Source organism: Fusarium redolens (genome assembly GCF_020744475.1).
Source record: "Fusarium redolens strain MPI-CAGE-AT-0023 chromosome Unknown BKA55scaffold_36, whole genome shotgun sequence".
Taxonomy (NCBI): domain Eukaryota; kingdom Fungi; phylum Ascomycota; class Sordariomycetes; order Hypocreales; family Nectriaceae; genus Fusarium; species Fusarium redolens.
Window position 1 is genome coordinate 1 of NW_025763699.1, and position 22,799 is coordinate 22,799.

Consider the following 22,799-nt stretch of genomic DNA (forward strand, 5'->3'; position numbering starts at 1 on the left):
CTTTTAATAAGTTTAACTTAAACCTATAATTATCCTTTTAATATTATATTAATAAGATATTAAAGTTAAAAGTTACTTATAACTAAAAAGTATAAGTAATTTTAATTAAAAATACTAGTTTTCTTATTATACCTTATAATTATTATAAACCTTAAAACTTAAAGTATTAAGCTAAGGAGGGTTATAAGCACTATATATAATATACTTATTATAGTTATAAGTATAATAATAAGGGTATTATTATCTTTAAAAGTTTATAAATTTTTTTTTAATATATAATTTTTATAATTAACTTATTATAGCTAATTATTTATTATTAAGAAGTATTAATTATAGGTTTAAGTTAAACTTATTAAAAGAAAAATAGTTAAAATAAGAGTTATATAAGTCTTAAGGATAAGACCTAATAAAGGGGAGATATTATATTATAATCCTTATAGTTATATTATATAAAACCTATAAATTTCCCCTAATTAATTAATAACTTATACTTTTTCTTTATTTTTATTATAAGCTACTTAATAAGACTTATAATTAAACTTATAACTTATATATAAGTATTAACTTATTATAGTAAGTTAATATAAGTATATAAAATATATTTATTAATACTTTTATAAATTCTAGCTTACTAGCTATTAATATAACTTCTTTATATTAATTAAGCCTAATATATATTAAATCTACTATTAAGAGATATAATACTTTAATAACGCTTAGTTTACGCCCTATATAATCTGCTAATAATAAACCCCGCATGGCTAGTTTAATATAGTTAGACCTAATTATTATAATAATATAGGTAAAAAAAGCATTAATAAAGGATATTAAGTAAAATAAATACTAGTATTGGGTTTTAAGGTCTTATAAGACTATATAAATAAGAGATATAGTGCTAAAGCTCTTAAATTGTATTTATTATAATTAAGTTTCTAGTATACCCTTTACTATATAAAAGGTGCTTTTTATTCTTATTAACAGGGAATTAGTGCTGGGGTCCTGGGAAGTTAGAAAGGGCGTATAGACTAAATATTCTTATATTAACTTAAACTCCTAAAGATCCGAAAGGGGAAGGTGCACGGGCCGCAACAGTTAGTATTGGGCCCATTACCAGTAGTAATTGGTATAGTAGGGTTTCAGGGTTGGCACGGACGGAAAGTAGACAACCCGACGGGATTCTGATGGTCCTTTGTACAGTAAGTAGGTAGGGATGGAAAGAGCTCGATGGCCCCCCGAAGCAAACTAGAAATGGGAGGGGCTGAGGAAGAGGACCAAGGATGCATAAGATTTAGATCATTAAATAAACTAGACTCCGTATTAGATACTTAGACTGCGGAATTTGGACTTGGAGAAAAGCAGAGGTTTATGATATTTCTATTTCCTAACTTAGTAGCGATATTCCTCCTTTTGCATCTTGTGAGACCGACTGTTTGGCGCCTCAGGTCTGAAGTGGGCAACTAGCGGATAAACACTGTTCCGTGAATCATTTGTCAAATGACTATAAGTTGTTGGTCCTTGCGGAAAGGCCAACTTACCCTCTTTTACCACTGCGACATTAACAGCTGAACTTGGAATAATCTCTCCTTTCCTTTGCTGGCACGCCTGAAACTACCGAATCTTGATCAACCAAACCGCCGCAAAGATGATTGAAGATATGGTCGAGCTGATTTCTAAATATTGTTCGCCCGGGCCGCCTGCAATGCAACAGATAGAGAGCAAGGATCCCGACATTCTTCAATACTACCACGAATGGGGATTCAACATCTATCGCACATATTACGGCCCAGGCTCCGACGAGGCTTGGAACGCGCTTCTATATGCTCTGAAACACCAGACGAGACTGGCATTCGGATATTACGACGGTCGAGAGGATGCAGATCAACGCCACGTCGATATACTCAAGAACTTGTTCTATCTCAATGCCCGTGCCGATAAGTCTCTACTAGATGGGCTCGATGCCGAGGGTATTCGCAAATTCTGCCAGCACGAAAACACGGATAAGAATCGAGTCATGTCAGATAGCACGCATGGCTATATATTACTTGCCGACGAATCAGTATTGAAAGATGTTTCTGAGCGCGAGTTTGTCGTGAAAGCGGTGTCCCTGAACTGGGTACGAGGGCATCCGGGCTGGGGATGGATGAGGATCCCAACAGGGTATCTGTTGGATCTATGGCAACTACTGATGCTGAACTCGATGCGAACTGAGTTTGCGATCGACTTCGATGGACCTGAAGAGGATCTTGGTGATTATGTCTGGCCTGGGGATATGGCTGTCAATAATACAGGGTCTTATTCTGAGATTCGCCGATTTGGGAAGCACTACAGTGGCCAATCCCCCAATCGTTCGGATTAATGCGACAAGGAAGTTCAGAGGCTACGGTTGTATTCAACAGTATCTATCTACCTAGATTGTAGTATACAACTAAGATCATACCCTAAACTAGGAGGTACCTCCCATCTCCGTGTCCCCATCTCCAATTTTAGGGAAGCCGCTGGTATCAATCCTAAGGTTCCTGCCGCCCCTCAAGTTCTTCTCAAAGTTGTCCATGTTAACGCGCATATCTTTAGCCAGCTCATCGTCAAACCCACGCAGCAGCCTCCGAGTCTGTGCGATTTGGGACTCCACATTCGTCCTCATCGAAGCCACAACCTTTTCGTAGTGATCCTTCAGCCACTCGATGAAGTAATCAGCGAGCCGTACCTTCTCGTTCGGGAACCTCTTGTTGTAGACCCCCTCCGCAAATTTCAATTGCGTATGGATGTCCTTGACAACTTTGTTGAGCTTCTCCTTGGCTGTGGGCGTTGCCAGGTACCAGAACACGCTCAACGTCGCCCGGATCCGTTTGACCACTTTCTCTTGCTCCGCTTTGATCGTTTCCTTGGATTTCTCCCCGTCCCTTTCCACGTATTTTTGCAAGCTATTCTCAGCAGGAAATCGGTTAAAGCGCATGACCTGAGTTATTAGCCGGTGAACTAATAGAAAGAGCATACCCAGAAGGCCAGGAAGGAGGCAAAGGTTAAATAACTGAACTTACATAATTCTTGGCTTGATTGATTTCCGCGTCGACAATCATGAAGGCTTTGTAATTCCTTTGGCTTCCTAAACACTCGAAGGTGCGATCAAAGAGTCGTTCGAACTGGAACAAGCCATCTTCGCTTCCAGGAAGATTAGGCACGCCGGGCTCTACTGCGAAGTTTATGTCGTTTATTCGTTCCCAAAATACAATGGGAATAGGACCGTATTTTGATGCAGCGCCCGAAGGGAGTCTACCAACCTCAATTAGGCACTTTCCTTGCTAACAAACCAAGGCATGGGGAGTTTCTTACTTTCCAATAACTGAATTTTCATACCAAGCTCGAAGAATACTTTTATCAACAAGATGTTCCACTAGCCACCGATGTTAGAGTGTGTTAGAAGGAAGGACTGACAACCGAGGGGGTAGCGCACTTTGTAACTTATAAAGTTCAAGCATCTTTTTAATGAACTTCCTCACCGTCACAATAGGGATCCAGCAGTCATCTCGCAATCTAATCAGCACTACCTTCTCGAGTAGCTCGTTATCGTCATCTTTTATGTCCGCTAACGTGGGGTTCTGTCTCCGTCAGCTTTCGATGAAACCGTCAGGATGTTGAAGACTTACATAAGGAACCTCGATGTCGTATATATTTTCACCTGCAGGCGCACCTGGGACCTTAAACTTAAGCTTATTATCGTCTGGACCACGTTCCTCTAACGAGTGGCGTTTGAACTGGTGATGGTGTGAATGGGAAAGCTGATGAGAATGACGGCCAAACAAGGTAACATGGCGACGGCTGTTGTCGCCGCTTAGGTCGCCATCATCAAGTGGACAATCTTCATCCTTTTCGCAAAAGCTAGTCTTGCAGTTCATGAGATTCGCCTTGGTCTCGCTGTCACCCGTCAGGTAGGCTCTGATCCTTTTCGCCCAATAGTGTGGATGGCAAAGGATGTCAAGAGCTATTTCTGAAGGTCCTTGCCAATCTAATATCCAGTTTTGTCGGATATAGGTGCTGATGTAGGTGTACTGGAGGTACTCTTCATCCATAGCATCAACGCCGTCGTTCCAGATGTGGACTTGCTGGGCTAACATGACATCGCTGCCTGTGTGTGTTATGAGATTCCGGAGCAATAGGAAAATCGTGATATCTTCAATCGGGTCGTCTCGGACCACCAAGTCGGTTGTAGATCGCTTGCCCAAGACTTTGTCGGGGTTGGGGCATGTCCCGCCTTTGACCCAATCGTCCATAACTTTCCTGTACACCGCGATCTTCTCGTTGGGTACAAGCACCTCCTCGGAGTAGTCCGTTTTGCAGCAAGTAGCTTGTCCTCCTCCTAGCTTGGAAGTGCAGGTGTGAAAGGCTGTATCAAGGGCCACTCGTACGCGATCGCTGGGGCATCCGCTACGACAGTAGCCAGCAAGATCGTCTGCATCTGGTGCTGGACCATAGTCACGACGGACTTGACAGTCAATGAAACGAAGACCAGGCTTGGTGTTGCAGCAGTAGTTGCGCATCTGTACGCCGATGATGGGAGTGCCGAGGTCGTTCTTGAGATCATTGCATTTCAATGCACCGGAGCCTGACCCAGATGAGGCCATGGGCCAGTTGTAGTAGTCGCCAGGACACTCGGGGCTAGTGTTGCACTCTGGGTACGCGCCCCATCGACAGGTATCGTAAAGCTTCATGCTCACGGTGTTGGGCTTGCAGCAAGCCGTCTGTACGCGTGGTGGATCCTCGCACTTCATCGAGTTTGTACCAATCTCGACCATGCCGCTAGGGCAAGATGATTCCTTCTGACACTTTCCATTGCCATGCCCCCACCAGCCACATATTGGGATGTCCTGATCGGGAGGACAGCAAAATGAATGGATGCCATCACCGCCGCAGGCTGTCTCATCATACATCAGCTCGTTTTTCCGAGCCCCCGGGTCACTACGGCCGACATGTACCCAGCCTTTAGGACATGGTTCCTTGCAGTTCGTCCACCGGCACTGCTCGTAGGGCTTCTTGACAAAATCGGCCGCCTTCTCATCATCGTCCAAGGAGCCGCTCGTCACTTCGCGGCCGAGTACTTTGGCCAAGGCCTTGTTGTACCGGGCATCTTTGGTATCGTGACTGATAGCCCATACCATGACGCCACCAAGGCATAGTTCTCCAGCACGATCAACCTTCATCTTGAGTGTATCGGCGTCATCATATGACACCCATTCCTTTCCCCAAGTGACAACCTTGACAGCTTCTTCTTTGTATAACTCGGGCTTCAAATTGCGGTTCCGGACCTCAATGTCGATCTCCGAGTTCAGCAAGATACCTTTCTCTTGGCTGCATTCGCCAGCGTTGGCCGGGTCGCTAAACAAACAGCCTGGCTTGCGACACGCCGCTGATTGGGCCGTAAATGCGCGGCCATAAAAGCCAAGGCCCATCACGACCTTATCAGGCTTGATATCATTTCGCCAAAGAAGGTCCAATGCCAGGTCAATCTCCGTAAGGTTGGTGTGCGCGTTGAGGTAGGGTTTAGTCCAGTTCGCCTTCTGGTCCCATGCTCCGTGAAGGTCGTAGGACATGATGTTGAAGAAATCGACGGTGGGTTCCTACCAACAGACCTCAGGTTAGCTTCTGGAGCCATATAGGTAGTGCATTCGTCCACAAAATCCACTTACCAGTTTCTTGATGTCAAAATACTGTAGATACCAGTATGACGCGGGTAGAGTGATAGTCAAACCTTTGTCTCCTGTCCCCATGACCTTCTTCAATGAAGCCATGAAGACAGGAAAGTTCTTGTAGTCAACCTCTCGACCAGATCGCTCTTCAGCTACCGGGTACTCCCAGTCCAGATCAAGTCCGTCAAACTTGTATGTTGCCAGAAAAGACTCAACTGATTTGAAGAAAGTTCTTTGACGCGCTGGTGATGCCGACAGATCGGAGAAAACTCTCGCTGTAGGACCGGGATCGTTGAAAGTCCACCCGCCAATGGCAAGGTAGATCTTGAGATTCGTATCTTTCTTCTTCAGTAGCATCAGGCGTTCATACATGTCCACGTCCTCGGGGTCATTGGCTTCGATTAAAAACGTGTTGGGGTTGATGGTACCGAAGGCAAAGTTGATGTGTGTATATAGACCGATGGGAATCTGCTCAGGCGAGAAGACCTCACAAGGCCGGTTCTTAGCCCAGCCTTCAAAGTAGCCCACGACACGCTGCATGTCGCCGCCTTTCTTGCAGCTCGGCCGTTTAACCGCCTTGCTTCCACAGAAGTCTTTTGTTGTCTAGTTTTATCGAGTTACCTGTCAGTCTGCGAAATTACGCGATGCTCTGTACTTACACCACAGTATCCATGCTTGGAGCAGCAGACATTGAGGGGGCACTTATCGCTCTTGGCCCATTGCTTGCCGAATCCTGGGTTGCAGTCCGACTTTCTATCACAGTCGGAACGACACACTGATTTCCCGCAATCTGCTTCGCGTCAGCACAGGGACATGACAAAGAATGCGTGATTGGATCCCTTACAGTCAGGGCCAAATCCGCAGTTTCCAGACTTGTTGCAACATCCTTGCTTGCACTTTTTGGTTGCGCTACAGGTCGTGTCATCTGCTGCTACATACAAACATAACAACAGCACGACGAAAAGCCAGGCGCGAAAACGCATAGTTGTCGTCCCAACTGGCACTTATACCTGGAAGATAAAGGCAAAATCGTCTCAAGTGACAATGATAGTGTGCTGTACAAGGAGGTAGCAGACCAAAGCAACGTGAGATTGTGAGCGAGTTTTTCCGTAGTAATAGAATGAAGATGTATACAGTCAATGATATCAATTGATAGTGGATTGGTCTGCACGTTTCAAGATAGCATAGATCACAAGGGGAAAAGTTTTATGTAACTCTTGGCGAGACAAAGGCGTACAGCACATTCATTTGAGTAAGTTCTTCACTATTCTCAAGGCCACAAGAAGCGGACCGGTGATTTGTTCGGTGATCTGCCTCAGCCGGGAAGATCGGAGGCGCTTCGAATTGTCCCTTGTTTAAAATTGACTTCGAGTAGTGGATTCCCAAATCCCAACCAAGCTGGCAAACCGTAACAATTACCCTCCCTCGACGGGGCCATGGGCGGACCCTGGAAATCATGAGTCAATGACCCTTGCTAGCCTCCACCAGCCGGAACTTTTTACCAACACAGCGTTACATTGTGGTATCAACCGTGAATGCCAGGCCAAGAATGGGGACCTAGCAGCAAAAATCATATGCTCATCCCCTAGTATCGCTTTGTTGAGCCGTCTTGGCACTGTTGGTTACTGTTCAGCTTTTTGCAAAGTTCCTCGTATTGCCAACATGCTGGCCTTTTGCATCGCGGAATGAGCTCCGTCCCCTCGCCATCGCTCTTCCACATGAGCGATTAATTGCTTTTGACTTTCTCCCCTGCATGGTTGGCAACAAACATGCCAGAAATAAGCTTAGTTCATCGTCTGACAAATTTCGGATGCGACAAGGTCTGAAGGATGAATTAGGTTAGAGACCTCGGCCCGCTGTGGAGCTCGTCATGGATTGACCCTTCTTCCAAGTCCGCTCTGTTGATCAATTGACATCACTCACTCACTTGCTTCTCTCCTCGTTCAACGAAAGTTGCCAAAGGACCTTTCCAAGCAACCATGGTTGGCTTTCAGCGTCTTGCCCTCTCTCTGGGCTTATGCTTGCGCGCAGTCGCCGCCTTCAAGATTTACAACGCATCTGATCTCGAGGATCGCAACGTTGGCGATGCTTGCGTCAAGGCTATGTCTGCAGATATTGCCTGCCACGAGCATATACACTCCTTCATGCAGCCGCGTTATCGCGGATCGCTTCACAACGTAACTCTGACAGATCAGATTTGCACTGGCACTTGCTCTGCGTCGCTTCGAAGCTGGTTCAATACCGTTGTAGATGCATGCGCTGATGAAGACTATGGGGGCGGTGTCCCTCAACGCTATGGTGGCTACATCTGGTCTGGCTGGAACGAGACATGTGTCAAAGATCCCAAAACCAAGAACTATTGCAATGGTGAGTTGCAGTTTCGTCTCCGACCATTGGAGGCTTTGTAGCTAACGGTTTATTGTCAGATATCATCAGCGAGTTCACCGAGCTGAAAGATGGTGAAGAGATGCCCCGTGACGAGCTCTGTCATATTTGCTACCGCCGCCGCCTCGCGATCATGCAATCATCATCGTACTCCATTTACGACCACTTCTACCAGTCGCAACTCGAGAAGGTATACAAGACTTGCGGCGGCTCCGGCCCAACCGAGATGCCACCGCCGCCTAAGGTCGAGAAACCCGAAGAATACTGCCTCACCAACAAGTACTACACCACCAAAGAGGGAGATACCTGCGATTCAATTGCGAGAGCGAACCCAGGCGTTGCAGGTGTATACTTGTACATGGGCAACCAGGAGCTCATCGGTGACTGTCGCGACATTCCCGCAGGCATCAAGCTTTGCCTACCTACAACGTGTCCCATTTACGTGGTCAAACCTGGAGATACCTGCTGGTCTATCGAGCGGTCATTGAAAGTTATAGAGGACACTGTTGAATACTATAACTCATGGATTAATGTCGACTGCACCAACCTACAGAAAGCGACCGACTTCTATGGCAAGCCAATCTGCATTGGACCCTTCGGTGCTGGTTCCCGATCTGCTTCATCCGATGCTGTAGCCAAGACCCCGCTCCCATTCAGCAGTGCCAACGGCCCTCAAGTGGTGCGTATGGAACCGCCTGAGAAGGCCGAGGTAGCTGATGGGACGACACTAAAGTGTGGACTGTGGCATGTCATCAAGGAAGGAGAATCATGCGCTGATATCTGCAAGGCACATGAGATCTGCAAGGAGGACGTCATGTATGAGGTTAACCCAACTCTGTCCCGAAACAATGACGAGTGCACCAAGAGCCTGGTTCCGGGAGAGGCTTTGTGTGTTGCACCTATTGATGGTTGGAATACTACGTATGACTCAACTGGACCTGCTCAAGAGCTGTAGGCGGAAACGAATGTAGTAGTTGAAACCAATATTAGCTTTACCATACTCCTCATTGTCTTCATCTGTTATTATCTTAAAAGACTCGTTTTAGAATAACTATATTGAGGAGAAATTACATGTATTGGTATTTCCTCTGTCTTGCTACAGTCATTGAAGTTGTTAACTACAGAGTTCTCGATTTGTCAATCATAAGAGTGGAGTTATCTCCGCCCCGGAATACTTACTCATACTGAAGCATCCTTTACGCACCGTCTCTTTCTGCTTTAGTCGCACGATTAATGAGCAACTTTCACGAGCCTCGTGAGCTTTGACGAAATGTCTTTCCAGTGGATCATCACTACTAGAGTTGGGTTCACGGAGCAAATTCATGCCGAGGCGCGAGCACGACTGCCTGATTTACGTGCCAACTAATTAGCGCAATCGTGAACAAACATCCAGTGGAGTCTCAACCCTAGTCTTTTTCATTTTGCCGGTCTTCAAACTCTAAAAAAAAATCGTTATAATAACTCCGGCTTGTGAAAGTCCCCGCGAAGTCCGGCAATGGCCGAGCCCACAGTCAGGTCTGAGTGTAGATATCAAAAACACTGTTGGTTGCTGCTTTTTAGGTAATTCAACCTGCATTAGGGTATTTAGAGTTGTGGAGTTGGATGAAAGGTGTTCAATGGGGTAAGAACACGAGAGATGATAACCAACAGCTTAAACTCGGACCGATTTTACTGACCCTGCATGTTATCGCATTGACATGGTGAGGAAGAAACGTTACTTGCCAAGAGTTGTCAACCAACACTCTAGTGCAATCAACAGCATGACTGTCCACGGTTGTCATCCGTGCTGTCCCTCTATCTGGGGCAATACCCAGTGCGGTGTGACATGCCATGGTAATTACTGCTAACCCACTTTCCGGTGAAAAAGCAAACGCGCAGCAAGCTACCCAGTCACTCGTCGGATGACCGGGTGAGATCCGAGCGCAGCAACCTACCGTGAACTTGGATCCCGAGCCCAATTGCTGAGGCCATCAGAGTACATCCAAGGAACGGAGAAACTGCCAGAATTGGCAAACGTACAAGGGAAATAGAACACAAAACGAAAGCTCGTAAGATGGTTGGGAACTCGGTCCAGGCATCCAATACTGTTGAGATTATTTAACGGATAGTTCCGCAATAATTAAATCACTGGCTTCAGCTTCCTCCTCAATCTTTGTCTGAAACGTTACGGGCAGCAATTGGGCGAACGATTCATCATGCACTTCTCCTCTATCATCGCCAACGGTCTTTTGGTCGTTGGTGCTGTTGGGTATAGAGGCCATAGGATTCGTCGTGATGTCAAGCCTGGCGGACCTACCGATACGGGTATCCCATCTGACTGCACCTACTACGACACATGGACCGACGAGACCGCTGATTGCAAGGCTTGGGTAGAGCCTTGGGGAATCACTGTCAAGCAATTCACAGAATATGTAAGTATGGAATTCTTCAGCTGTTCAGTATTTGGAGAATTAGAAGTTCTAATAGTAGTGGTTTTCACCTAGAACCCGACCGTCAAGGACGACTGTTCAGGTATCCAGGTCGGCCATGCCTACTGTGTCGAGGTGAACTTTGGGTCGCCGCCCGAAGATAACCCCCCCAAGATCACCACGACTAAGAACGCTGAACCCGAACCCACGAAGGATGTCAAGCCCAGTCCTACCCAAGACGGACTGATCGAGAGCTGCACAGCTTTCTACATGGCCAAGAAGGGTGACACTTGTAACAAGATCGTCGCCCAGTACAAGACCTTTGACTTCGATGACTTCTTCAAATGGAATCCAGCCGTTGACAAGGACTGTAGCGGTATCTGGGCCAATACCTGGTATTGCGTTGGCGTTCCAGGAACACCAACAAGCCCTCCGACAAAGACTATTGTAACTACAACCAAGCCCACAGGCGTGCCTAAGCCGACTCAGACACAAGAGGGACTCATCGAAAGCTGTTTATCATTTCACATGGCTGTCAAGGGCGACACTTGCGCTAAGATCGTGTCGAAGTTCGGTACCTTTGACTTTGATACTTTCTACAAGTGGAATCCTGCAGTTGGCAAGGACTGCAGTGGCATCTGGGCAAGTTACTACTACTGTGTTGGCGTTCCTGGTACCCCTACTGCTAAGCCTTCGGCCACTATGCCGAAGCCGACAGCGACTGGTGGCATTGAGACTCCGTCTCCTATTCAAGAGGGTTTGGTGAAGAACTGCAACAAGTTCCACCAGATTGCATCGACCACTACTTGCTCTTCCATTGAGTCATACTATAAGCTACCGTTGTCCCAGTTCCTTTCGTGGAATCCCGCTGTTGGCAAAGACTGCACTTCTCTCTGGAAAGGCTACTGGGTCTGCGTCAGCGTTGAAGGCTACAAACCAACCACCACAACAACAGCCAAACCCACTACTACCAAGCCTGCAAATGGCATTACAACACCTTCACCTATCCAAGACGGCATGGTCAAGAACTGTAAGAAGTTCCACCAGATCAAGTCCACCACTACCTGCACCTCCATCGAGAACTACTACAACCTCCCGCTCTCAACCTTCCTCTCGTGGAATCCCGCTGTTGGTAAGGACTGCACTTCGCTTCTTGTCAACTACTGGGTCTGCGTTGCAACTGTCGGCTGGAAGCCCCCTACAAAGACGACTACAAAGGCCGCCACGACAACCAAGGGCTCTTCCAATGGAATCAAGACGCCTCCTCCTGTGCAGGCTGGCATGGTCAGCAACTGCAACAAGTTTCACACGGTAAAGAAGACTACAACTTGTGCTTCCATTCAGAACTATTATAAGATTTCTTTGGCGGACTTCGTCAAGTGGAATCCTGCTGTTGGTAAGGAATGTAAGGGACTATGGGCTGACTACAACGTCTGCGTTGGGGTCATTGGTGGAACACCGACCAAGCCGGGTAATGGGGTCGAGACGCCTTCGCCGATCCAGGCTGGATTGGTTAGCAACTGCAAGAAGTTTCACCAGGTCCAGTCAACAACAACCTGTGCGTCTATTCAGAAGTACTACAGTATTTCTCTTGCGCAGCTGGTGATGTGGAATCCGGCAATCGGATCTAAATGCACAGCCCTCTGGGCCAAGTATTGGGTTTGTGTTGGTGTATGATCCAATTAGTATAGCTACACTCAGAAGAGAGGAATGTATACCCACGACACGTTCTTGAATAGATGTAACATGAATTACAATGTGAACTCTCTTCTACATAATTTCTTTGCGTAGATACCATGATACGTGATTCGGCAGAATTGGTCCTAAAAGAGCCACGTCTCCCTTATTTGTTAATGCCGCTATTCAGTACTTGACACCATTTGATCGTCTATCTCTCACAAGTTTCCAGATACCAATAACTAGAATTCTGCCAGCCCGACTACAATGCCAACGGTCGCGGATATGATTGAGCTTGTATGGCGTCCTCCTCGACGCCTACCGTAAGCCATCAAGCACATGACGTTGGTGAATTATTGTTGTAAACATAGTAATAGCTTAAGCGAGTTTTACCAAATGCACCTCTTATTAGAGCATTACATCTATCTCAGTCCTTTCAAAACCGATAACATTCTCCAATATCCTCCAATCCCACAGACAACATCTACACCAAGCACTAGCAGTACAGAGATGCCGTCGATCTCAGAGATAATTGATTTCCTATGGCGGCCCCTACGAAAAGAACCAGGAGCCAAGAGGCGTCTACTTAATAAGAGAGATCCAGCAAATGCCTAGTATTATTATAACTAGGGGTTTATAGTTTACTAGATATATTATAGTCCTAACTTAGGTAAGCATTAAGGGACACTTATTGATATAATAACTTAATAAACTTACCTTATACTTGGCTACTATAAGGCTAAAATAATATATTAAGAGGACTAGAAATAGAAGTAGGGTTTATATGTATATAAAAGCAAGTATATAGATAACATAAACTAATTAAAGAAGCTATTTTGTCTTATAGTAAGAGAAGACTTATTATTACTTAATAGTCTTAATACTATTAAAATTTAAGAACTGTATTATAAGGAGCTTCTAGAGGCTAGGAAGAATATTAAAGGGGTAAAATCTTGCTTTATCTTTATTATTAATAAGGCTATCTTAAAAGATATTGCCTATAGAGTGTTTATAATTAAAGTTATTGGTTATAATTAGGATAAGGATTAAGCCAGGCGGGGTTAAATAAGAATTCCAACCGGCAATATGCTAAGCCTTTAGGAGTTACTTTTACTATATAACTTTATTAGCTTTAATATTTATGTGGAGATTAAGTATTACTGGTTTAGAGAGGAGTTAGAAAGGTATACTTAGCCAGGTAATGCCTCTATTTATCTAACTGGCAGCTATTCCAAAGCTCAAACTGCATGTCTACAAATTAGGTCTAGATATTCTCAGTTCCGGCTTAATTACTAGTAGACAGTTAAGTCAAGATTATAACTGCATTTATATCTCTATATATATATAAAGTGCTTGAGCACTGGGCTATAATTACAGCATTAATCCCAACTTTATGGCAATTAAACTCCCGAATTTTGCGCCATCTGGTCCCTCTACGTCGGCAGAGCATTAGTAATGCCAATACTGTTGGCCAACACCTCATGTGGGTCTCTTTGTGTTTGCTGCCTAAAGAAAAGGAGCTACTTCTCCCTCTGTTTTTTTGCAACGTGTTAACCTCTCTTCCTCTTTAATCTTGAAAGAGCATCGCCGTCGTACCAGCAGAGCCTGAAAATGGCAGAACTATTAGAAATCCTGGATCTCTTATAGAATCCTCCCCGAAAAGCTGAACGCCATCCTGAGATGCTAAGACTCAACCGATTTAAGCCCGAGGATTTCGAATACTACAAAAACTAGGGGTTTGCGATATATCGCACATATTATGGTCCCGAATCAGATCATAGCTAGAATGTCCTTCTCCAAGCATTGAGGCAGCAAACCCTACTCTCCATCGGGTATTACGAGAGTGACGAGGCTGAAGAGCTCTGGAAGAGGGACATTTGGCGGCACGGGTATTACAAAAAGAAGGACAATTATTTAGCCTTACTGGACATATTTAAGAGCTTGTTTCATCTATTTCCGCATCAGGATCCTTCTTATCTTAAGGGTCTCGATATTAATGGCATATGAGAGGTTTGCTAGAAATAATATTATAAGGCAAAAGAGAAGATAGCAGGGGCTAAGTTCTGTTTCGCACTGGTCGCTGATAAAGCGGTACTGGATAGCATCGCATGAAACGAATTTGTGGTTAAGGCAGTCAGCTATAACTGGGATTATATCGATAATGGTGGCTGGGGTTAGGTATGGCTAGAAACAGGCCGTTTGCTTGAACTTTGGGAAGCACTTCTGCTTGCCGACTTACAATCTACTAATAAGTATTACTGGATGAAGTGTGATGGGCCAGAGAGCGATTTAGAGACCGACATCTGGACTGGAGACTGGTCCCTGCCTTAGACATTTACTCTGAACTTCAGACAACAACTGAAATATCTTAGTTACAGTTTGACTATTAATTGATGAAATGCCGCTTTATAGCTCTTGTGTTATATATATACGATCCCTTGTTTAGTCGAATTATAAAGGAAATGATTATGGCAATACTTCTAGTGGCCACGTCTCTGGTTAGCTTGTCTTGCAAACGAGATATTTGGTAATTATTTATGTATTTTAGGTAAGTATAATTCGTTACTTCTATAGAAATTAGCTTTATTAAGTGCCTTCTAATTTATAGAGAGTTTCCTGGCTACTGTTATTACTGTAGTAAATGCATTTTTGTATCTTAGAGCATTTGCTTATAGGCTCCATGTCCTAGCTACCAGGCCATATATACTCCTCTAGGTCCTCTTCTAGACCATCAAAAGATAGCACCGTATAGTAATTATCATCCCTTCCTATAAACAAGTGCTAAAGGGCAAGCAGATATCCCGTTAGTATTCTTACCTAGCCCTAATTATTCCAGCCATCCTCCTAATTATATAAGACTGCCTTAATAATAAACTTGCCTTTTTCTATAGCTTTAAATACTATTCTATTAGCAAGAAGAATAAAATTAAACCAACGCCCTGCCATAGCTTCTTATTCCTTAGGTCTATTATAAAGGCACATTTTACAGATCTCATAAACTCCAAGGCCACTAAGTAATAAATCCTCACGAATTTCAAGATAAAACAAATCTTTAATTTATTTAATATTATCTAAATACTCCTTTTAGCTTTAATAATACTAGGCTTTTAGTAAGAAACCAGCCTATTAATGCATTAGCTTATCTTTAAAGGGCATATCTTAATAGTAACTAACTGCAAGCATAGTTTGCCATTTTAAAGCATTAAGTAGCAAATCCTATTGCTTATTAGACTTAAGACTATAGTGCATGCAGTAGATAATATAACCCCAGTAACCATAGTACTTTAAGTTTTTAGGAAGGGTTCTATTAAGCTTCTCTTTGCAATGAATCCTCCCCTGACGTATGCTAGGAGGCTGCCATAGCATGTTAATCATTTCGTAAGGCCTGGCCATATTATCGAGGTGTTGCTAGTGCCTAATATAATGTAAAGAAATGGAAATGCGGGCGCGGTTTATATTGATGTTGTTACTTGTAGAGGGGAAATGATGGAAGGGAAGTGTTCTCCATTTAACGTACATAATAAGCGAGTGCAACACAACATCCCAACATCTCAAATAGAAATAGCCATAAAAACATAACAGACTATTAATTAAGTAAAATTAATTACTATATCCTTCTAGAGATATAGCCATAACTATCTAACAGGTCCTTGCATTATATCCTGTCTTGCCGCATGCTCTATAGCGCCTTTCCTTCCTTCGTGTAGGCCCTCCTTGACCACTACTTCTCGATAGTCTAGCTACCGCCTGCGCATTAGCATCCGTTTGGTTAATTACTTGCCTTCCTTCCTCTACTATCATTACACCTCCTTTCTATAACCGGGTTCTTTTTGCCTTATGCTGTTGGCTTAGTATCTTATTTGCCTGTTTAAGATCTTAGGCCCTGGCCTCTAATAAGGCAACCTTATATATAACTATCTTTGTTCCCTTAGAAGAAGACCTTAATGCTTCTAGAATTAACTCTAGAGAGCTACTTTTATGCCTTTTAATTCTCCTTTTAAGATATTTAAGCTAAGAGTTAGCCTTAAGGATAGTCTTTAAGGTCTTTAAGACCTAAGGGGTTAAGGGGCTAACTACCTCCTTTATAGGCGTTGGAGTCTGTAGCTGCATATTGAGCTTTAAGATTACACTTTTAGGGTTAAGAGGAGTAAGTCTGGCTCCTCTAAAGGCTACTTTAATATTTTTCTCTATTATTATGGCCTAGTAGGTAGTATAAAAAGCCAGGAAGAACTCGGTTTTAGAAATATAGGTTATAGAGTATCTAATTAAATACTTTATTTCTTGCCTATAAGCCTTCTTAAGCAGGCTAAAGTACCTAATATTAAGAGGCTATAGTAAATAAGATAAATAAGGCAATATATAAAGTATAATAATTTTATTTACCTTATAATATCTCTTAAAGTTAACTAAGTAATAACTTTTATATCTATTAAGGATTAGGAGATAATAGTAATTCTTTAATTACTTAGTAATATACTAGTTAAAGTGCTTTAGCTACTTAAGTCCTATCTTGTTATCTATCTAGCTATTAGGGCTTATCGCAATAGCCTAATTGCCTAGGAGGCTGCTTTCTCGGTATTAGTTGGCGAGGTGATATTGGCCTGCGCCTATAATAAACGGCGGGATTGCTTGGCCCTTGGCATTAATTGCCTAAATAACTGTAATCTATTCCTGGTTTCTAGGCTATACTGATTTTAGTCTTTTATGCCTTTTAATACCTATAATAACTATTCTGCTTATAAAAATGCCTATTATAAAGCTAGTCTTATTAAAGTTATAAATTTTATTAGGTTAGATATTATACTTAATAATTATATTTACTATAAGCTTAAATTAGTTATAAATAATAATTAGATCTTTATATTTAGCTTTCTAGTAGTTATATTTATAGAATAAATATATCTTAAGGTCTTTATGTTGCTTAATAAAGTTAGAGGCCTAGCGCTTGCTAATAGGCGGCATCTTGCGGTTGGCGAGTAATTAGTTAGCTATTTCCTTAATATAATGCAGTTATAGGGGGAATCCTCGCAAATCTAGATTGAGAATAAACTGAACTATAATCTGTTCCTCTAGATTAGATAGTTTGCGTGATTTTAGGATAGAATTACGTGTAGAAAGGATACCCTTCTATTAGCAATATATAGTATTATAGGGAAATATACTGAAGTATGTTTTTGGCTTGTATTATTTAGTATACTTATATAAATATTAATATATCTTATATTAAAAGAATATATATTAGAGTAGTGATAATAATGCTAGAGTTATAATATAGTTTTTTTTAAGTCTTATTATAAAGGTCTATACTGCCTTATTTTTTAATACTAGCTAACTACCTTAAACTATATACCTATTCCAAGTTACTATATATTTTATATTATAACTGCTATAAAGCATCCTTTTAACTAAGGCTATTTAGTATTTAGTATTATATAGAGTTCTTTTCTTTAATTAGTATATATTATAGAATTTCTAAGTTAAGTATAATATTAGTCTTAAAAAATCAGTCTATATATAGTATAGGCTAAAGTTATATAATTTTCTATTAAGTTTTAGCTACTTATTTTACCTAAATAATAAACCTTATTTAGATTTTAAGACTTAATAACTTGCTTTTTTTCTATTTATTAATAGCTATAATTATAACTTTATATATATATATATATTATATTAGTAGCCTTATAATTATATAAGAAAATACATTATACTATATCTATAGTTCTTATCTTATTATATATGCTTTATATATATTTATATTACTTATCCCTATCTAATTTAAGAATATAGCTTAAACTAGTATTATCTTTACTATAAAAATAAAAAGTACTTATTATATTATTTATTATAAAAAAGCCCTTTATCTGCTTTAATTAATATTTACTAATTACTATATTACTTTAGCCTTATTATTATCTAGTCCTTAACTGCCTTTCTTAAATATTTTTATAATCTTTATAACTAGTCTATCTCCTCTATTTACATACTTAAACCTATATTATCTAAATAGATTAAATCTGTATTAATAATAACCTTATTAACTTATATATAGTTATATTATTAGAAATATCTCTAGAGTCTTTCTTACTCCTTTACTATTTATAGATATTTTCTAGCTAGTAGCTATAAATAATAGAATCCTTATAACTATATTACTAGACCTCTAGAAGCTTCTTACTTAGCTTATTATATTATAGAATATAAAAATAATATATAAGACTATCTAATTTTAGGTATAATACTCCCCTTTAAAGAGCTAGGATAAATATTACTAACCTCTAATAGCTTGCTAAAAACTTAATTAAGCTTATCTAGGGTTTTATTTTAAATATATATAACTATTTATAATTAAGGCAAATAGCTATTTTTTATTATAAGAAAGATATAACCTTTATTATATACCTTAATAATATAGCTAAGTTAAAGTATATTAATTTTAATATAATTATATATATTACTAATTAAGTCTTTAGTAAACTAGTAATAATATAGTTTTATATTATTTATATTACTTACCTAGCCTTTATCTTTAAACTAATACTTATATACTTCTAATAGTAATTATAATAAATTATCTTAAGTAGAAACCTAATAGTCTGCATTATTAACCTTTTACATTAATATAGCAGGCTTAACATGCCTTATAGACTTAGAAGATAAAGTAATATAAATAACTAAGGCTTAAGTAAGCTGGCATTTAAGATTAATTATAACGGTTGCACAAGCCGTTAAGCCACAGGGCAAAAGATCGGGCCATAATCGCTATGCAAGCAATTATGGGTGTGCTATAGCTGCCTTATAGAAGCCTTATAGCGCTATTACGGGCACGAATCGTAACACGATGCTCCCTCTTTAGGGGCTTTTATCCTCGAAGCCTGCTAAAGCCGGCCGCCACAGGGGGAACCAAGCCCTGTGCGGTGCGCAGCTGCCAACCTCCCAAGGCGTACCCCGCAGTTGCCCCACTGCGTTTCGTAGGCACCCTTGTGAGCAGCTATACCAAAGGCTGCAAGGGGGAATCAAACCCTTGACCTTCGGGCCACCTGCTTAACAGCGATTATCGTGTAACGGTTGCATAAGCCGTTAAGCCACAGGGCAAAAGATCGGGCCATAATCGCTATGCAAGCAATTATGGGTGTGTTATAGCTGCCTTATAGAAGCCTTATAGCGCTATTATGGGCACAAATCGTAACATTAATAGCCCTACTTTCTTTTACTATTATTAAAAGCTTTATATCTAATAGCTAGGGCAAAATCTAATATATTAATAATATAATTTACCTAAGCTATATATACTACTATATTACAGCCGCTACCCTAAGCACTATCTCTATAAGCTTAATACTTTAATAAGTTATATTTTAATAAGGTAGTAAAGCCTACCCTCTTTAATACTTTATAGCTATATTAATAAAGCTTAATAAAAATAAGTTATTAAAGAAATCTTTTATACTTATTAATTATATTTTATTACTAATAATAAGGTATAGTCTTATATAGCTTATATTATATTAGTAATTATCCTCTGTTTATATTAATAGTGCACTGATATTATAGCTAATTTGCTTATTTAGTTACGTGATTTATCTTGTAACTTATTTAATCCTCTTTTCGCTGCTAATGCCAAATTCACGACTTTAGGTCTTTAACTTTAGGCAATTAAACTTATATAAAACTTAATACATTTTTCCTCCAAACCCCGCAATTACCCTGCTTCTATCCTTACAGGTTCTCGGTCTTCTCTAGTACCTCCTTGGCCTGCTATTAGATATCCTTAAGCTACTTGTTATGCAAGCCGCCATTAAGGGCCTTAAGGAACCCCCTCTCCCTCCTGCTTAGCTATACCCCTCTATATAGCTTCCTTTCTAGATCCTTAAGCTTCTGCTTCTTGCATTTAAGAAAGTCTTTATTAATTAAAGGGTTCTTATAGATAGACTATATAAGCAGGAGGATCTTATAACTAAAGATTGCTATCCTAATGCAGCTAGTATTATCCTTATTAAACCAGGCCTCTCTAATATCTATAGCCATTATATACAGCATATCGCCCTTGCCCTTATTTTGCCTAAGAGCTTCTTTAATCTTAGGGATTATATTATGGCCTTTAGTCAGATAAGGCTTGTCGGGCCTAGGTGCCTGCAGGCTTCTTCAGATAGCAGGCATCGTGACGGGGCAGCTGTGATGCTGTTAGCGGTTGCGGCCAGAAGGTATGGAAAGTCGGGTTGGGTCGGATGACTTACTGCGTGATGGATGATTGAAGCGTGGTATCCTTTTAGGTGGGTTGTAGGAAGAAGGTTGGGGCCAGCTGATGAGCAGGTAAGGCTTTTTAGCTGGCATATGTGCAGCTAGGTTTAGGCTGCAATTGAGGCAGCTAACTATGATGATTTGACTTAATAAAGCTTTGCCGGCTATAGGGGCAATAAATGTTTAAATTATATTAGACTCTGGAGATGCTTAGATATACCTTTCGAGGCTAACTTGTAAACTTAAAAAAAAATAAAAAAAATATTAGTAATTATAAAATAGGTTTAATAGCCTATTATAGCAGAAGCTTAATAAGCTAGACTTTAGATATTTTATTAATACTTTATTTATTATATTAAAGCCTATTTTCTAGCTAATACTCTTTAAGGCTATATATTAGATATCCTGCTAAAAGAGTTTAATAACTATAAAGTATAGGTATTTAAGCTATAATGTCTTTATTACTATATTATCTTATACTTAATATCGCCCTAACTAACTCTAGGCTTACTATATATAAATATAAATATCTTAAATATCCTTAAGGACTCTCTATTAATACTTATAACCCTAATATAAAAGGTTATTACTTATAGTAAGTTAATTACTAATATTAAAAGTAAACTACTAAATACTATATCTTATTTAGATTTAGCCTTTCTTACTTTACCTTAGTAATTTATACCTCTTTGCCCTTAACCCTAATATACTATATTAATATCTATTTATCTCCTTAAAATACTAATTCTTTTATACTAAGGGAGTAATTATAACTAAACTAAAGTCTATAAAGCACTACTACTATAATAATAATCTTAAGAAGTAAATATTTTAAGCCAGTCTGTAATTTTATATACTTAAAGAGAAAATAATATTAATTAATATTAGTATAAAGAAAATAGGCTAATATTTAAGAAAGAATAAAGAAAAATAAATAATCCTTTTCTTTATTTTTATTATTACCTAATACATTTTATAAAGGACTAAATAAAAATAAACTAATAATATATTATAAAAAGGCTAATAATACCCTATCCTCTATATATATATTATATATAAAAGGATAATATATTAATCCCTTATTATATTATATCTTAATATTATTACTATTATTATCCTTATTCTAGTTAATAATAAAAATATTATAATAAATATAAAGCTTACTTAAATAGTAAGTATATTATACTTAAGACTAGTAAGTATATACTCCTTATATAAAGTTATATTAATCTTTAAGGTATAATAGGTCTAGTATTATACTTTTAATATAGTAATTTTAAAATAAGTATTACTTAATTATATTAAAAAGAACTTTAATAAGGTTATAAAACTAGCTATATATAAAACTATTTTAAAGCTCCTAACTTAATAAATTAAAAGTAATAGTTATATCTTTTATATTATAAAAAGTAATAAATAAATAGGTTATCTTATAGATTAATAAAGCCTAATATTTGCCTAATTTATTCTTATAAGCATGTTCCTTATAATAATATAGCTAATTCTAGATCTAGCCTTACTATAGCTAGCAATGCCAGAGCCTATCTATATAGCAACGGCGCTAGATAAGCACGTATCTATATAGTCCTATATCGGCTGATATTAATATAAGTAACTTCTAGATTAATATACGCCTTATTAACTGCAGAATTCCAGTATTACTACTACTCTATAAGTGCCGACTTAAACGTAGGCCGTATCTATATTAGTTTAGTATTCTTAGTAGCTATATAGAGTTATAGCCCTATATATTTAAGCTAGAGAGTAGCCCTAAAATATATCTCTTCTTATAAAGCTATAAGGTAGCAGGACTAAAATATAATATAGAAGTACTTATATTATAACTCTAGCTATATAGCCAGACTATCTTATCTTTTTACTTTAATAAACCTATTTAGTTCTTCTTTTATATTAGCCTCCTCTTCCTTTATTACTATTAAAGCTACTAATACTTCTTAAGGCATATTGCAGTATAAAGATATAATAATATATATCTTTAATATATATTAAATTATATTATTATTATTAATAATAGCTTATATAGCAGGTAGTATTACCTTATATTAATATATAAAGTTCTTTTTAAGAATATAAGTCTGGCTATAAGGATTAAAAAGCTTACTAAAGAAAAGGGCAGGAAAGAAGGCCTAAATAAACATACCTATAAGGCTAATAATATATCTAAGGCAGTAATTAGAGATAGTATAGAGAGGCTAGGGTATTACTATACTATCTTGCTTATATATATTTAGGATTTCTATATTTAAATAGATATTATTAACTAGGTTAAGTATAATATATAACTAAGTATATTATTAAATCCCTAGCTAGGCTATATTAAGAAATATAAAAAAGCTATAAAAACTATTAATATTATAAGATAATAATATCTTGTTATTTTCTAGATATT

The 22,799-nt window shown here is 39.4% G+C and overlaps 5 protein-coding genes across 5 annotated transcripts; 3 read left to right on the forward strand and 2 right to left on the reverse strand.

Moving 5' to 3' along the window:
* Positions 1-1,545: 1,545 nt before the first annotated feature.
* Positions 1,546-2,439, forward strand: BKA55DRAFT_586614 (uncharacterized protein). Its single transcript, XM_046194586.1, has one exon. It carries the CDS (start codon positions 1,643-1,645, stop codon positions 2,354-2,356), a length of 714 nt encoding a protein of 237 aa, XP_046041084.1. The 5' UTR covers positions 1,546-1,642; the 3' UTR covers positions 2,357-2,439.
* Positions 2,440-2,443: 4 nt separating this feature from the next.
* BKA55DRAFT_600220 (uncharacterized protein) lies at positions 2,444-6,664 on the reverse strand (the record flags this gene model as incomplete). The annotated part of the gene is made up of 7 exons (XM_046196496.1): positions 2,444-2,956; positions 3,039-3,270; positions 3,490-3,596; positions 3,645-5,612; positions 5,682-6,284; positions 6,341-6,471; positions 6,526-6,664. The coding sequence occupies 7 exons, from the start codon at positions 6,662-6,664 to the stop codon at positions 2,444-2,446; spliced, it is 3,693 nt and encodes a 1,230-aa protein (XP_046041085.1).
* A 996-nt stretch (positions 6,665-7,660) lies between these two features.
* BKA55DRAFT_547081 (uncharacterized protein) lies at positions 7,661-9,021 on the forward strand (the record flags this gene model as incomplete). The annotated part of the gene is made up of 2 exons (XM_046190988.1): positions 7,661-8,048; positions 8,108-9,021. 2 exons carry the CDS (start codon positions 7,661-7,663, stop codon positions 9,019-9,021), a joined length of 1,302 nt encoding a protein of 433 aa, XP_046041086.1.
* A 1,240-nt stretch (positions 9,022-10,261) lies between these two features.
* BKA55DRAFT_547082 (uncharacterized protein) lies at positions 10,262-12,766 on the forward strand (the record flags this gene model as incomplete). The annotated part of the gene is made up of 4 exons (XM_046190989.1): positions 10,262-10,477; positions 10,586-12,133; positions 12,398-12,474; positions 12,529-12,766. 4 exons carry the CDS (start codon positions 10,262-10,264, stop codon positions 12,764-12,766), a joined length of 2,079 nt encoding a protein of 692 aa, XP_046041087.1.
* Positions 12,767-20,080: 7,314 nt separating this feature from the next.
* Positions 20,081-20,293, reverse strand: BKA55DRAFT_530186 (uncharacterized protein; the record flags this gene model as incomplete). The annotated part of the gene is made up of 1 exon (XM_046189131.1): positions 20,081-20,293. A coding segment is annotated over one exon (213 nt), but the record flags the coding sequence as incomplete, so codon positions are not given.
* Between the last annotated feature and the right edge of the window lie 2,506 nt (positions 20,294-22,799).

Bases quoted from the DNA above. Each gene is read 5' to 3' on its own strand.
- BKA55DRAFT_586614 (XM_046194586.1), top strand. From the start codon at position 1,643: ATGATTGAAGATATGGTCGAGCTGATTTCTAAATATTGTTCGCCCGGG.